Source organism: Gekko japonicus, unplaced genomic scaffold (assembly GCF_001447785.1).
Source record: "Gekko japonicus isolate JY-2015 unplaced genomic scaffold, Gekko_japonicus_V1.1 scaffold664, whole genome shotgun sequence".
NCBI lineage: Eukaryota > Metazoa > Chordata > Lepidosauria > Squamata > Gekkonidae > Gekko > Gekko japonicus.
The window spans coordinates 726,262-741,049 of NW_015166441.1; the positions used below are offsets into that span (position 1 = coordinate 726,262).

The 14,788-nt window shown below is 42.6% G+C and overlaps 1 protein-coding gene across 4 annotated transcripts in view; it reads right to left on the bottom strand.

Moving 5' to 3' along the window:
* Nucleotides 1–14,788, bottom strand: part of CC2D1B (coiled-coil and C2 domain containing 1B) — a 71,042-nt gene that overhangs the window by 19,221 nt on the left and 37,033 nt on the right. For all 4 annotated transcript variants that reach the window (XR_001482543.1, XR_001482544.1, XM_015411980.1 and 1 more), the window contains 6 exons: nucleotides 12,421–12,593; nucleotides 10,076–10,201; nucleotides 8,263–8,321; nucleotides 5,624–5,740; nucleotides 5,094–5,167; nucleotides 2,493–2,551 (listed from right to left, as the gene is read on the bottom strand). Coding sequence is in view for 2 of the 4 variants with exons in the window: in XM_015411980.1 (XP_015267466.1) it covers nucleotides 2,493–2,551; nucleotides 5,094–5,167; nucleotides 5,624–5,740; nucleotides 8,263–8,321; nucleotides 10,076–10,201; nucleotides 12,421–12,593 (608 nt within the window). In the remaining 2 variants the exon portion in view is untranslated. The remainder of the gene's footprint in view (nucleotides 1–2,492; nucleotides 2,552–5,093; nucleotides 5,168–5,623; nucleotides 5,741–8,262; nucleotides 8,322–10,075; nucleotides 10,202–12,420; nucleotides 12,594–14,788) is intronic.

The following is a 14,788-nucleotide window of genomic DNA, read 5'->3' on the forward strand; positions in this document are numbered from 1 at the left end:
AGATACAGAATTGCTAAATATGGCTCTTATTGGATATAAATGATCATGTCACCCTCTCAGTGACAAAATTAATATGTGCAATAATCAAATATAAGAGAAATAATACTGAGTAAGGTCTTTTAAAATATTTGTGGTTCTAATTTCTGCTTAAGGTGACAGTCATATGAGCAGTACTAGGTAGATAGGTAGACAGACAGTCATTCTCCTTATACCGTTAACTCCCTTTCATTCTGTCTTCCTGCCTTATAGGTTCTCTTTGCGCATTATACCACACTGATTTCTTCCTGCACCCCTTCCCATATCTGCTATCCTACCTCTAAAGAGCTTTCTGCAACACATTTCTGCTTGCCCATTCTCTTCTTTGCACCAGTCCTAGAATCACAGAATCACAGAGTTGGAAGGGACCTTCAGGGTCACCTAGTACAACCCCCTGCACAATGCAGGAAATTCACAACTACTTCCCCCCCACACCCCCAGTGACCCCTTGCTCCATGCCCAGAAGATGGCAAACACACACACACAAACAACCCTCCAGGATCTCTAGCCAAACTGGCCTGGAGAAAATTGCTTCCTGACCCCAAAGTGGCGATTGGCATTTCCCTGGGCATGTAAGAAAGGGCCACAAGAACTAAGCACTGATGCAACCCTTCCTGCCCTCCCGCTCATGATCAGCCTAAGTTCACAGAATCAGCATTGCTGTCAGATGGCCATCTAGCCTCTGTTTAAAAACTTCCAAAGAAGGAGAGCCTACCACCTCCCGAGGAAGCCTGCTCCACTGGGGAACCGCTCTGTCAGGAAGATTTTCCTAATGTTTAGTCGAAAACTACTTTGATTTTATTTCAACCTGTTAGTTCTGGTCCGACCTACTGGGGCAACAGAAAATAACTCCGCACCATCCTCTATACTTGAAGATGGTTATTATATCATATCACCTCTCAGTTATCTCCTCTTCAGTCCTCTCAGCTTTCCTATCGGTTACATCCCTTCTCTAAACCACAAGCTTGCTTGCATCCTATCTTTGCTATTTTTCTTTATTTTCTTGCCCCTTTCCACCCCCATTACCTCCTCTCTCTTCAGAGTCCTTTAAGTTTCCATTTCTTCTCCCATCTTCTGATCTCTATTCTGAGTAGTACATACGGTTTTCATTCACATTCTCACAAGTACATACACACACATCCAAGAGAGCCTTTCTGCATATTATTTATTTATGTTTTCTATAGTCCACCTTTCTCACTGGGACTCCAAGCAGATTACACAGAGTGAGTCCATACAATCAACAGGATGAGGCATTCAGTAAACAGTGAAATAGGATTTGGGTTGTAGAACCAACCAGGAGTCTAAAAAACAGACCTGAAGCAAAGCATAAGTGTTAACACAACACATTAAATGATGCAAAATTACACAGTAGGATCCTAGTTTCAGTACGCTAAACACAGTAGTATAGATCACAGTCCCTAATAATTTGTCCGAGTAGTTTGGTGAATCATTTAGTACAGTACAGCTCCATTGCCTGTGCAGAAAAGTTCTCCTGAATAATTCACTTTTGCATAGTTTGCAGAAAGGCTGGAGAGTGGGAGCCTTCCTGACCTCCTCAGGCAGCCAGCCCACAAGGGAGGAGGCCCATGTACGGGCAGCTGTTGGTTTTGCCCATTTGCAGCTTGGTACCTGCCAAAGGCCCTGCTCAGATGAGTGAGGCTGCTGCGGCAGCGCATGGAGGGAGAGACCAAGTCTTGCAGATCTGAGGGTCCAAGGCCATGAAAGGCCACATTATATAGTTTAAATTGAGCCCAGTAACTGATGGGGCAGTCAGTGGAGTGACTGCAGAATGGGAGTAATATGCCTGCTCCATGTTTTGTGGCATAAACTCCGGGTCACAACTGAGCCTATCAGACAGCTTCCTAAACTGGCTCTCTGATGCATGTACTGGCATGATATGTGCATTTCCAACAGGTGTTTCTTGCACTCACCTAAAATGCTTTTAGATGTAAACTTGAAAAATATAACTTGAAAATCAGCCACATTGTACAGCATAGATATCTAAAAGTGTCAGAGGGAACCTGGCTGTGCAATATGGCTGTCCAGTTACAACTGACTGGAAAAAAACTGGTGCCAATTCTTAGGCCTCTAAAATCCAGGGAATGATGAAGTAACATAATATACTTTCCTTGATCATTCTCTATGGGCTAGAGTAAATCACACACTCCCACAAAGAGAAAGGAATAGCTGCATAAAGTAAGCACTTTGAATAACCCCCCACGAGGCTGCAAATAGTGAAGAAGGGGTCTCTAATTAACTGGAGGGCCTTATACAGGTGTGTCTTAGATAACTTCTCCAGTTGCAACAGCCAAGTCTGTACTCTAAGGTATCAGCTTCTTAGCCTGCCACTCTAGAAAGCTAACCATCAAATATCAGAGTGAGCAGATAAGGCACTACTTTGATATGTGATACAGTTCAGATATTAGGGGAAAGCAAAGGCCTTGTTGTATACTCACTGTGTTAGGATAATGAAATTCAAATTTTACAAATGCATCCAAGTCATTTGGTGCCACACCTGAACAAAGAGAGGAGTTTTGTCAAGTAAATAGTTCTTGTGAACAGGAGCACAAGTTCCCTCAAGACAGCCTAGCATTAGATTCAATACTAATTCTGAATCCCTCACTTACTAGTATTCAGCTACAAACAGCCAAAGCTTTGAACAGCTGCAAAGAATGGACCAAAGAGCCATGTTATTAACTATTTAATGATCATAAGGTTACAAATAATCTTCTAGTAAAGGAAAAATAGAGGTCTGTGTTTTGAAGTACTCTAGCTTGCGCCACCCAAAAGCCTGATAAAATGACAGCCTCAGATTTATTATTTGAGAACAGCCCATAAACTAGATCTCTTAAATAAAGAAATGGCTGCAGGACAACTGAAAACTTTACCATGAACGCACATTCCAGAAATAACAGATGTGAACCAGATTCACAGCTGCTAGCTCTGATCCATTCAGTTAGGGCTTCCAAAGTTAGGGTGGTGGAATGAGCTCCCAGAAGACACCAGGCCCCTATAGGACCTTTTACAGTTTTGCAGGGCCTGCAAGATGGAGCTCTCTTCCACCAGGCATTCAACTAAGGAGCTGCACCGAATGAATTTAAGACCCTGTGACCTAATACCATCACCGACAGCCTGTGCGCCGCCAATATGAACTATCAAATGCTGACTGTACCTCATTGTAATGGTTTGCTACTGCTGCTGCTCCACTATCACACAAATGACATACTAGCACTTTATGTTGTGTTTTATATTTATATTAGATTTGCTATGTTTTATCTGTTTTAAAATTTTCACGTAAGCTGACCTGAGCCTGCTTCGACAGGGAGGGCGAGGTATAAATAAATAAATGTTGTTTAAAAACATGCGTTTAAAAATTCCCAAAGCTAACTGGCACCCCATTGCCTGAGGCCAGAAGGGGAACATAAGATAGGAACTACACAGGGGGCAGACTTCAAACAGTTCAGTGGACCGTCATGCCTCTTGACTGGAACTATGTGGTTCATCCCATGATGTCACCTGGCTCCATTATGGCTCACAGAACTGTTTGTTCCCATCCTTGAGAGAGGGGGGAAGGTCTAGAAGGCCGCTTCTCTGACTGCTCTGTCCATCCCACTCCTGGGTAGGAAGCTTCTCCATTGCACCACCGGGGAGGGGGGGGGAGGGTTTTAATCAATGGAAAAGCAAGCCCCCTAGGATACAATGGGGAAATTTCCCATGGGTGGTATCTGAGAGGCAGTATTCTGACCTGCCCCTTGCCAATAATGTTGCCATTGTATCTCAGTGTCCTCATGCGCCTCCCCAGCAAAGCTTCTCACTGCCTGTGTCCAACCCCTAGGAAACTGCACTCACACATACTTCTCTCCTGTCCTTTGAAAGAGAGAAATTGCACAAAATGTCAGGAGTCAGCATAACAATTCTTATTTCTTTTCCAGGAAAGTAAGGCTTTGTGTTGGACATTCTTAACATATGTACCAGAACACTATTTCCTTCACATCTAACACACTTCTGTGGTTCTCCAAATAGCTTTCCTTAATACAGTAGTTAGGAGTTACCAAGCATGAACTTAAAAGAAAAAAAACCAACAACCCTAGAGTGATCCATACAGTGTGATGTCCACTTGACAGTTAAGCCTGTTGGTTCAGTATGAGTGAGCAGCGATTCTCTTGCTATTCAGGAGCCATGTGAAAGCATAGTTTAATTAAGCATAGGCAAGGCCACTAATTACGCCCAGTTACGGAAAAATGAAGCCAGGATCCGAAATCAAGTCTTATGTACAACGATCAACATCCTGGCATAATTTTGGCTGGTTCTCTAAGTGCCAATCTTACCACAAAATAGGCCAAGATACCAGACAGGTCTCTGCAGGGCAAGGAATGAAGGCAATGAATCCAGCATTTGTTAATGCAAACCAGGATTTGAATGATGGACTGCAAGCCAAATCCTGATTCCACAAACTAACCACAGTTAAAAATAAACTACAGTGCTGTGTTACGTCTGAACAGAGTCTAAGTTTCAAATAATTCAGGTGAAAGTGAAGCATTCACTTTGATGATTTCATTCTATTTAACTTGAGAAAATTCTCTAGCTACAGAGTTGCTCTTGTCTGTGAGCTTATCAGCTGAATTCTCAAGCTACTTGATTCTTGACTCAGCACCCAAGGGTTGTACTTGTCCAGCAACAAGAGATACAATGAATCCTACACAGGCCTATGCTTTTGTCCTGGCACCTACTTTGCTTAGGATGGAATTTCAAATTCACTTCCACTACAAACACAAATCTGCACCAGTGTTGCAGACAAATATACCAGTGAGGTGGTTTAACAGTAAAGCACCAAATATCTCAGCAAATGAATTTACTATAAAACAAAAAGCTTTGCAAAACTTGGACAATTAAATGTTCTACTGTTTTAAAAAATGCTTTCAGTTTCAGTGTCTTTTGCATTTGAATTTGGAAAGTTACATCTTGCTTTGATCCACAAGACTCCTCCTTTAATCAGAAACAATCCCATTATAAGGGAAAAAATTCTTCAAGACCACTTTACGACAATCGAAAATTACCTGGTGGAGCTGGTAGATTTATTCCTCTAACAATGATAAGATGCATCTCTGTGCTGTTGAGTTCAGAAAATATCCTAGAACACAAACAAAGCAAAATAATTAAAGATTCACTTCATGCATCAGGTCCACTTCTCTCTGCTAGACACTGCAATACCACACTTGGCAAATGTTCAAAAATAAGAATCAAGGAGAAAACATGGCATGACACTATCAGGACATGGGAGAGCTGTATTAGGTGTTAGTGGCAAATGGAGAACCTTGACAACCCTATGTTTCTAGTAATGCTTTGTTTCACTCTAAAATAAGTCACTTTTAGGAAAGAGTAATCAGAAGAATTCTGCTCTATGTAGAAATTTTGGTTCTGATGCTGGGGTGTCCTGGGCTGCTAACAGCCAAAGGACTCAGAAGGGAATTAATAAAAAGAGTATTAAAAAAAAAGGGATTTGCAAACCTCAGCTATCTGTAGGAATAAGCAATGTGCAACCCCGTCCATGCTTGTCTGCATACGATCAGCCCTTGGCTTGCCATACCTGACAATTTTAAAGGTCCTCTCTTCAAAGTGATGGCTTGGGGGATCCAATCCCTGGGCTTGAGCGAGCTGTAAGATGTCCAGATCTTTTTTACAACTCTGAGCCAGCTTTTCAAACCTGTAATATAGTGCAGGAAGGACATGTTGGGAAAGTGGGGGGAAAAATCAACACTACTGCTGGAACCTCTTTTGGTTCCAAGCAGGAGTGGGTGGGCTCTATTCAAGTCCAATAATGGCTGGGTTCTGATACAAGACTAGAGTTTAGCCTCATGCCAGAGAGGAGCAGTGATTAGGGAGTACCAGGCTAAAATGCTTAGGGACTTAGTTTATACTACTGATGGCTTCAGGAATCACAGCAATGGGTCCTGCATGTCAATCTTCTGGAAAAAGCAGACTCCAACATACAGTAAAAATCCAGTCTTTAAGCAGTGGAAAGAATAAGACTGGACAACTTTGCTGAGCAGCCTGTTCTATTCCCAAACTCAGTTTACAAGGAGACGGGTGGAGAGGAGGGGGGAGCTGGAACCATCACCAGCGCTGCGTGCTGGGCAGGCAGAGGAGCAGCTGGGATCAGGGGCGGGGGGAGGGCTGCTGTTGCTGCTGCATATTCCAGGCAAGTGGTGGCTCTGGGGGGGAATAAGTGTGTGGGCCAGTGAGGAGGCAAGACAAAAAGGATGGGATCCCCCATGAATTTTGCAGGTTTGTGCTGACTCTGAAGCAGAGCTCTCCACAAATACAGGCGAGACTACAGATTAACTCAGAGTCATGTGAACAAGGTGTGCTGTGCTCGTGAATAAGTACCACCAAATGTCTCAATCGAGAGCGCAGAATTGCACAGGTTTATAAAATCATGCATAGGGTTGAGAAAGTGGACAGCCAGACCTTTTTCTTCCTCTCCCAAAGTACTTCAACTCAAGAGCATCCAATGAAGCTGATGGGCCATAGATTCAGGATGGACAAAAGGAAATACCTCTTTACGCAGTGAGTGATTAAAATGTGGAATTTGGTGCCACACACATAGGTGGCTTAAAAAGGGGATTAGACAAGTTCATGGAGGATAGGTCTATGGGTGTCCATTGGTCATGGTGACTAAAGGGAACCTCCAGATACAGAGGCAGTAAACCTCTGAATACCAGTGCCAGGAAGCAGAGGAAGGTCTCAGCCTATATTCCCTGTTATTGGCCCTCCAGGGCAACTGGTTGGCTACCAGGTGAGACAGGATACAGAGCTAGAGGTTGGCTACCAGGTGAGACAGGATACTGAGCTAGAGGAACCATTGATCTGACCCAGCCAGGGCTATTATGATGTTCTTACACTCAACAGAAAAAGGGGGAAGAAATGCTTCACAGACCAATTGTTAATTCGATCTAGGAAAAATAATTACATCCAAAAGTAAAAGATCCTTTTATCCATGCTGATCTATTAACTTCATTGAGTGCTCCTAATAGTATGGGACAGGGAGAAAAGGTTTTCTCTACCCACTTTCTCCACCTCATGCATAAATTTATGAACCTCATGCTCCCAGTAATACTTTTGTAAACTGAAAAGCCTCAGACTCTTCAGCCTTTCCTTACAGGAGAGCCCCCCCATCCCTTAATCATCCTTGGTTGCCCTCTTCTGCACTCTGAGATAAAGGAACCAGAAATGTGGGGAGGGAAGGCAGTGTTGTATACCCCTAACTTGTCAGATCTCAGAAGCTATGCAGGGTCAGTACTTGGAAGGGAGACCGCCTAGGAAGACTCCACAGAGGAAGGCAATGGCAAACCACCTGTTTCTCACTTGCCTTGAAAGCCCCTTGCCGGGGTGGCCTTAAGTCGGATGCGACTTTACAGCACTTTACACACACGCAAGCAGAGACGTACACAGAATTCCAGACAAGGAAGCCAATAGATACCTGCAGGAGCATTACTATATTGGCCATGCTCAGCAAAGGCAGTGGTGTTCCCCTCTCAGCTGCTGAGTGATGGTGTCTACACACTTTTAAGAAGTCAAGTTCTAACCAAACAGATATGACTCTTAAGCGAACATGTGGAAAACATCACAGCTGGTTAGGCTGGCATCCAGGAGAGCTTCCTGTACCTGCCTCAGAAGGAGGTCAGGAGAATAAATCCTGTGCAGAAACCTTTCAAAGTAGGGAGCCAATAACTTTATAAACTTTCCTCAGGCTCAATGCAAGGTCTAGTTGATTCTGGGACAGGGTAGATTGATCTGGTAACCCCTATCACCAGGCTGTGTTCCCCCCTAAAGCTTATGGAAAATAAGCCTAGCAATACCTACTGTCCTCCTTTCTTTGAAAGACAGGGGAGGTTGATCTGGCACTCCGTATCTCCTGGCTTCACTTCCATCAAGAGAAGCCCACATACACCCTGATCCTATGACTGTCTGATCGATTCTATTCCCAGGACTAAGACTATAGCCTTAATTAAGTTATACGACCTGATATAATTCAAACCAACCTGTAACATTCTGTGCTAGGTCCCCATTTGTGCCTTCCAGACAACACAACTCTCAATGAGATCTGGAGCATGAAAGCAAAATCAATTCAGATAGTTCCCAAAATAAAATCTAAGTCCCAGACTGCTTAATTCTACATGGAAGGCACAAATGGGGACATCAAAGTACGGCAAAATATAAACCTACCGTGAAGTTTCGGTTACATTTCCCAGATGCATGAACTGCTTGGAATATTGCAGACATTTCTATTAAGAGAAGAGAAAAACAATGTTAACTACATTTTGCTTTCAAAAACAGATTTCAGAGACAGGCATTTTACATTACATGGGCTCTTTAACAGCTTCCCCAGTACAAAAACTGCAATCAAATATTCTTTTACCTACACAGTTGGAGAAGAATTTAGAAAAAAATGGAGTGCTAGGACACAAGAAGGCAAGTTTCAGAACAGTGAAAATGCTCTGGAGAAAAAAGGAATAAATGTGACAGATCTAGAATTGCAGCTATTTCTTTCATACCGCTCTCACAAGTACTCTGCACTGTTTATAAAACATTGTCGATATGGGGTGTACATTAAAACTAAGGTAGGGTTACTCAAACTTATTGGACTTGAGCACCATTCCTAAACTCATATCCAACCATCTACTGCCTTTGCAGAGCTGGACTTCCTTGTTTCCCCCACCCACTGCAGTCTACTGAACCCCCATGTTCTTGTTCCAGCAGACACTTACTAACAGCATCAAGGGAAATCAGGGGTCTGCAGTGGTGTGTGTGTGTTTGTGGAAGGGAATCAATAAGAAAATCACTGCCCATTCTTTAAAAGACTTAACTGTCAATAAATCTTTGGAGCTGTTGGGCTGAATTCACATTCTCTTCTCTGCATGCCCCCACCAGGTATTACTCCACAGGTGAATGAGCAAAGAATTTTGCATGCATGTGTATGCACACTTTTTTTTTTGTATTTGTGTGTGTGTGTTTGCACCTGGAAGTCATGTAGACCTCTGGTAACTGACCCCTACTGGAAGCCTGGAGGATATTCAGAGAGGTGGGCTGAACAAAGCCTGCTCCTGTCCTCCTGACTTGGTATTCCAAGGAAGTCTCCCATCCAAGTACTAACCAGAGCCAACCCTGCTTAGCTTCTGAGATCTGATGAGATCTGTCTTACCTGGGCTATCCAGGTCAGGGCTGTATGCACACATTTTACTGCTGTGTCTGAGGATCTTTGGGTGGGGTGCTAACCCCAGCACTGGCACTGAACAGCCTCAGACCTCCCCTTCCTACAACCACGCACAAAACACAGTTGAAGAAGTCTCCCTCTGAGCAACCTCACTTGTAGGACGATGAGGCAGTTAAGGCAGCACTGACCCCCAAATTGAATGTGGATCAATTAAGAGTGACCCATCACAACCATTTCCCAAGGTCGAAAGTGCTAATCAGCAAATTTAGATGGAGAAGGGGGACAAGACAGTAAGTTAAAAATCATCAACATTTTGAAATGGGTTGAAGTCTTTCAACTGATTTTGGAATCTGGATCAAACACCACCAATTAAAAAAGCAAGAAGCCCCCTCCACTACACAATTATTTATGTGGCACCACCAGAGCACATGGAGCCCTAGACAGATGCACAGGCAATACCAGACAGATCCCTGTCCTCAAGGAACTTACCATCTAAATTAAAGTAACAGAGGGAAAGAAGTGGGAGAAAGGGAGAGATGAAAATGGGAAATGCTGCTATATGTATTTCAAAACTTGGTTACAAGTGGGAATGAAGATTAAGGGGTATGGGAAAGGATATGTGGGAAAGGGGAGAGGGCATCACGGGCATATTCAGGGAAGGGGGGTTCCAAGTATGGGGGTAGCAAGAGAGAAGGGGCAGAATCACTTACTGGAGAGTCAGCTGAGGGTGGCAGAACTGGAGAAGTGGAGATCACAAGCAGGGACATAATAAGAAATAAGAACCAGGTGACGATGCTATGGGAACAGGCAGAAAGAACAACACACCTCATGCTGGTCTTTCAGAAGCTTGATGAGCTGAATGTACACTTCTTCTGCCTTCTGAGAGAGTCTGACATCCTCATGATGTATAAAAATAAAGTCACCCTCATCATCTGTGGGAGGGGAAGGCAGCTATAGAGGAACAAACAAGTCAGAGATTCTGTAAAGAAAGTGTAGCTGCAATGGAAAAAGGGCCAGCATCAAAACAGTGGGACCTATTCAGAGCAGACTGAAGAAGGGGTAAGAATCTTTCCAAAGGGCAATGGAGTATTTCACTCAGGATTCAAAGATTAATCTCAGGACTTCTTGGCAAACCAGGTTGACATTTGGTGTCAAACTGACCCATTTCTGGGGCTTGCAGCTTATCTCATAAAATGATGCAGCACAAACTGCCCTGGCCCAATGGCATCACAAACTCTGTCCTGGCTTACAACTACACGAAAACAGAAGTAAGCCCCTGGTGACTGTGGGAAATTTTAAACCTCAGCCTTTCCTTCAAGGATGAGATAAAATGCCCTCATCACCAGATAAAATTAATACTACTAATCAATGATAACGAGTCAAAGGCATCAAAAGTGAATAGGAAGGACAAAAAGGACTCCAGGACAATTCGAATAGGTGACCACCATTTGGGTATCACATACATGAGTAAGGAGACCGTATGTGCCTTTTGGAATAACTCAAGGCAAGATACGCACTTTGTTTTGTTACATTCCTACTAGTGTTCATAATTGTTAAATTATGATTAGTTTAACGTTGGACCTTTTCTTATAATATTTTTTATTTGTAAGCCAATTTTTATGGGTAGAAGTGGAACATAAATATTGAAAATAAATATGCAGGATAATTTCTTATTTTTGTTGTGAACTGATGGATGTATTTATGAAAATTTCCAGTCATGTTCTCCTCACAAATATACTATACAGAAAGAAGCAGGACAAAACCACAAGTCAGAGAAGAGGAAAGCCTGCAAGGCTGAGCATTTGGCACACTGACTTGGATCCTCAGGTGCTGTTTTCAAGATGCAGCAGCAGCTCCTCCAATGGAATGGCTTTTCTATCTGCAGAGCAGGGGAGGGAGATTTTTGCCCATTCTCCCTCCTGCTGCAGCCTCGCAATTTCCCCTGCACTGTTCCTTCAAGTTCCCCACAAGAGCATAATTTTGAAGGGCACAGAAGGGAGCAGTGAGAGGAGGAAGGTAGGGCCAGTCATTCGCTCTCAAGCTTAACCATCCTCATAGGACTGCTATGAGGATAAAATGGAGAAGGAGAAAACCATGTACACATTTAGCTCCTTGGAGGAAGTGTGGAATAAATGAAAGGGCAGATAAGCCAACCTTAGGGTGCATCCATGCCAGCACCTTTATAGCATTGTATTTGGTTTTTCAGGAATAAAATATTGATGTCCCTCAGAGGAAGGGAAGTATAAAAATGTAAAAATGTAACAAAACTTTACATACACTATTATACACATATCTGCTTCCCACACATGCTCTTTTAAAAAGATTTATACTCATAACAGTAATCCTGAATTTGAGCAATTGTATCAGTTTGTCCTGTACTCTCTCCCAATAAGTGTGCCCTTAAGCGAGACAGGATAAGAGGTGGGGTGTAAAGCTATTGTGTTCCATTTGTGTTTAATACACAAGATACATACCGTTTCTAAAGTGAAGGCAACTAGAATGCTAAAAGGGTTGGAACACTTTCCCTATGAAGAAAAATTAAAGCGCTTGGGGCTCTTTAGCTTGGAGAAATGACGGCTGAGGGGTGACATGATCGAGGTTTATAAGATTATGCATGGGATAGAGCAGGGACTCGTGGGCACTCCATGAAATTGCTGAGCGGTTGGGTTAGAACAGATAAAGGAAGTACTTCTTTACCCAAAGAGTGATTAACACATGGAATTCACTGTCACTGGAGGTGGTGGCAGCTACAAGCATGGACAGCTTCAAGAGGGAATTGGATAAACATATGGAGCAGAGGTCCATCAGTGGCTATTAGCCACAAGGTATAGATAGCAACTCACAGGTTGGGGCAGGTGATGCACTGTATTCTTGGTGCTTGGGGGGGGGCAACAGTGGGAGGGCTTCTAGTGTCCTGGCCCCACTGATGGACCCCCTGATGGCACCTGGTATTTTTGGCCACTGTGTGACAGAGTGCTGGACTAGATGGGCCATTGGCCTGATCCAACATTGGCATCTCTTATGTTCTTAAGGGGTACAATTGGGGACATTCAGAACTTTAAAATTAGCAACAATGGGTAAATGGTAAATGATGACACAATGACACAAGGTAGTATGGATGCCTTCTCCAAAATTCATCAGCCTTGATACCCCTTAGTTTTTCTGCTAACCTTGGAAATGTCGACCAATTCGCCATTTTTTGCCAGCTCAATCTTTGGGTCAAAGCTCTTTGCTGTTCTCAAATACACCTTGGCTTGTTCAAAATCGTTCCTCTTCTTTGCTTGGATTGCAGCCTTTAAGTATTGCTTCTTTCTACTCTCAAGAAATTCAATGTGCTCCCTAGCTGCAAAGGAATAATAATAATAAAACAAAAAACAAACAACCCCCAAGCCATTTTCAGATCCATCTGATACAACCACAATCTGTTAGTGTTTTTACGCTTTTTTGATTTAATCTCAGGTCAAAGGTGAAATCCCATGAGACGTAGATACAGGCATGTGTGACACACCGAATATCCTGCAGATGTTTTGGTTTACACTGTTGTAGGATCAGGAACAGATCAGGGAGATGTTCACAAAAATCTGAATGGTTACCCAACCAAGCAAGAGTGCTGGCATTCTTAAGCCTGAAGGCAGAGTTATGCCTTACAGGAATCAGTGTGGTATAGTGGTTAGGAGTGTCAAACTAGAAAGATCAAATCCCACTTTGCCAAGGGCTAGTCTCTCTCAAGACTACTCTAACTCACCAGATTGTTTTAAGAATAAAATACAGAACAATGTACACCACCCCTGAACTCCTTTGAGGAATAGCAGAACTAATATGTAGTTATGTAAAACTATTATCATTAATGAAATTTATATCCTGCCTTTCTGTCCTTACAAGCATCCCCCAAGGTGGCTAAACAACTTAAAACATACACAAAAAATTACAGAGTTAAAATATATACAAAACATTAAAACATTGGTTAGGAAAGAGAGATTACTAAAGGAATGCCAAGCGAAACAAAAAAGCCTTCACCTGCTGGTGGAAGACAACAACAGAAGGGGACGGGCAAATCTCTCTGGGGTGAGAATTCCAGAGCTTTAGTGCCACGGCTCAGAAGGCTGTCTCCTGGGTTGCCACCCAGTTGATCTCAGGAGGAGGAGGCACCCAAAGGAGAGCCTCCAAAGATGACTGTAACAGTCAGGCAGGTTCGTGTAAAACTAGTAATACCTGAACTCCCCTTGCTATAATCTGAATAGTGCCTATCCTCAATAAACTCCCAATTCTAAATTAATGCAACACAGATCAACCAGATGGCTTCTCGGAAGTCTCAATACTATCAGGTTTCATTTTAAAACAAAAAAGAGGAAATATGTTGCGTTCAGGGAAAACCTGAAAATATGCAGGTTATTTTGCTGAAATCTAAATAACTAGAGCAAATCTGGGTTGGGGTATGTTCAACAAGGGATGGCTTCTGTAACATACAAAGCGTCTATTCATATCATTCCTGATATCTGATCCCCATGCCACAGACCTTATCATCCCAGTTCCACTACATTTCACCCTCATGTTCCTACATTAGATGAGCGCTGATCCTTGTTTCTTCCAACCAAAATGAAAGAAGGCAGATTAAAGAGATACATGCAGTTTAATCTGATTTCTGTGCAATGTTCTAGGGCCTTAAAATACATTTCTGAAAGGGCCTCCCTAGAAAAACTGTGGGAATAAGAACCTTACTGGGTTCAAGGTATAAGTGGATATACTTATAATGGATGCCATGGAATTTGTTTTGTGATGCTTCAAGTCATGATTCTCTGCTGTCCATGAAACTGTTTATAATGTTTATAATTTATGTATAATTTTTTTGTTTTAAAAAATCTTATTTAGTTGCTGGTTTTTAAGCCCCCCCCTCCCGTTTTTTGAAATAAAAAGAAAAATGATCCTATGTTGTCCCTCTCCCTTTATCTATGACCTTGTATTCTGCTTCCCTCTTCCTCTGGATTATAGTACAGGGTATGTTGATATTTCCAAGTAGTTTCTACTGGGATGTGTCAGTGAATGAGTTATTGAAATTACATTCAGGCTACAACAGGCATGATTTGCGGGCTAGGAAAGATTCTTCCTCAAATTAGATTAACCCTACCCCTGGAACATGGAAACTAGTCTTGTCTGAGGAGGTTTTCTGTTAATCACTGTTCTGCGGTATATCTGACTTCTATACTTGTTGTGCTTTATGAAGAGGATTGTATCAGACAGATATGCACATGAAGGTAGCAGAATGACCAATTAAATGACCCATTTTTCCCCACTCCACAATTCATCAAAAGAAAGGATAGCAAAGTCCCTTTATATAGTCCAGCACCAAGAAATACCAATAAGATGGGAGGAAGAGAGAATGTACAAGCTGTTATTAAAAAAATCTGTTTTTTATTCCCTGTGTGTATGTATAGCACACACACTAAGGTGATGGTGTGGAACTTCACAAACGAAATTGGTTGTGGGAGAAGCTTTTCTCATCACAGATGCTCAGAAGGGGCTGATAACAACATAGAGGGA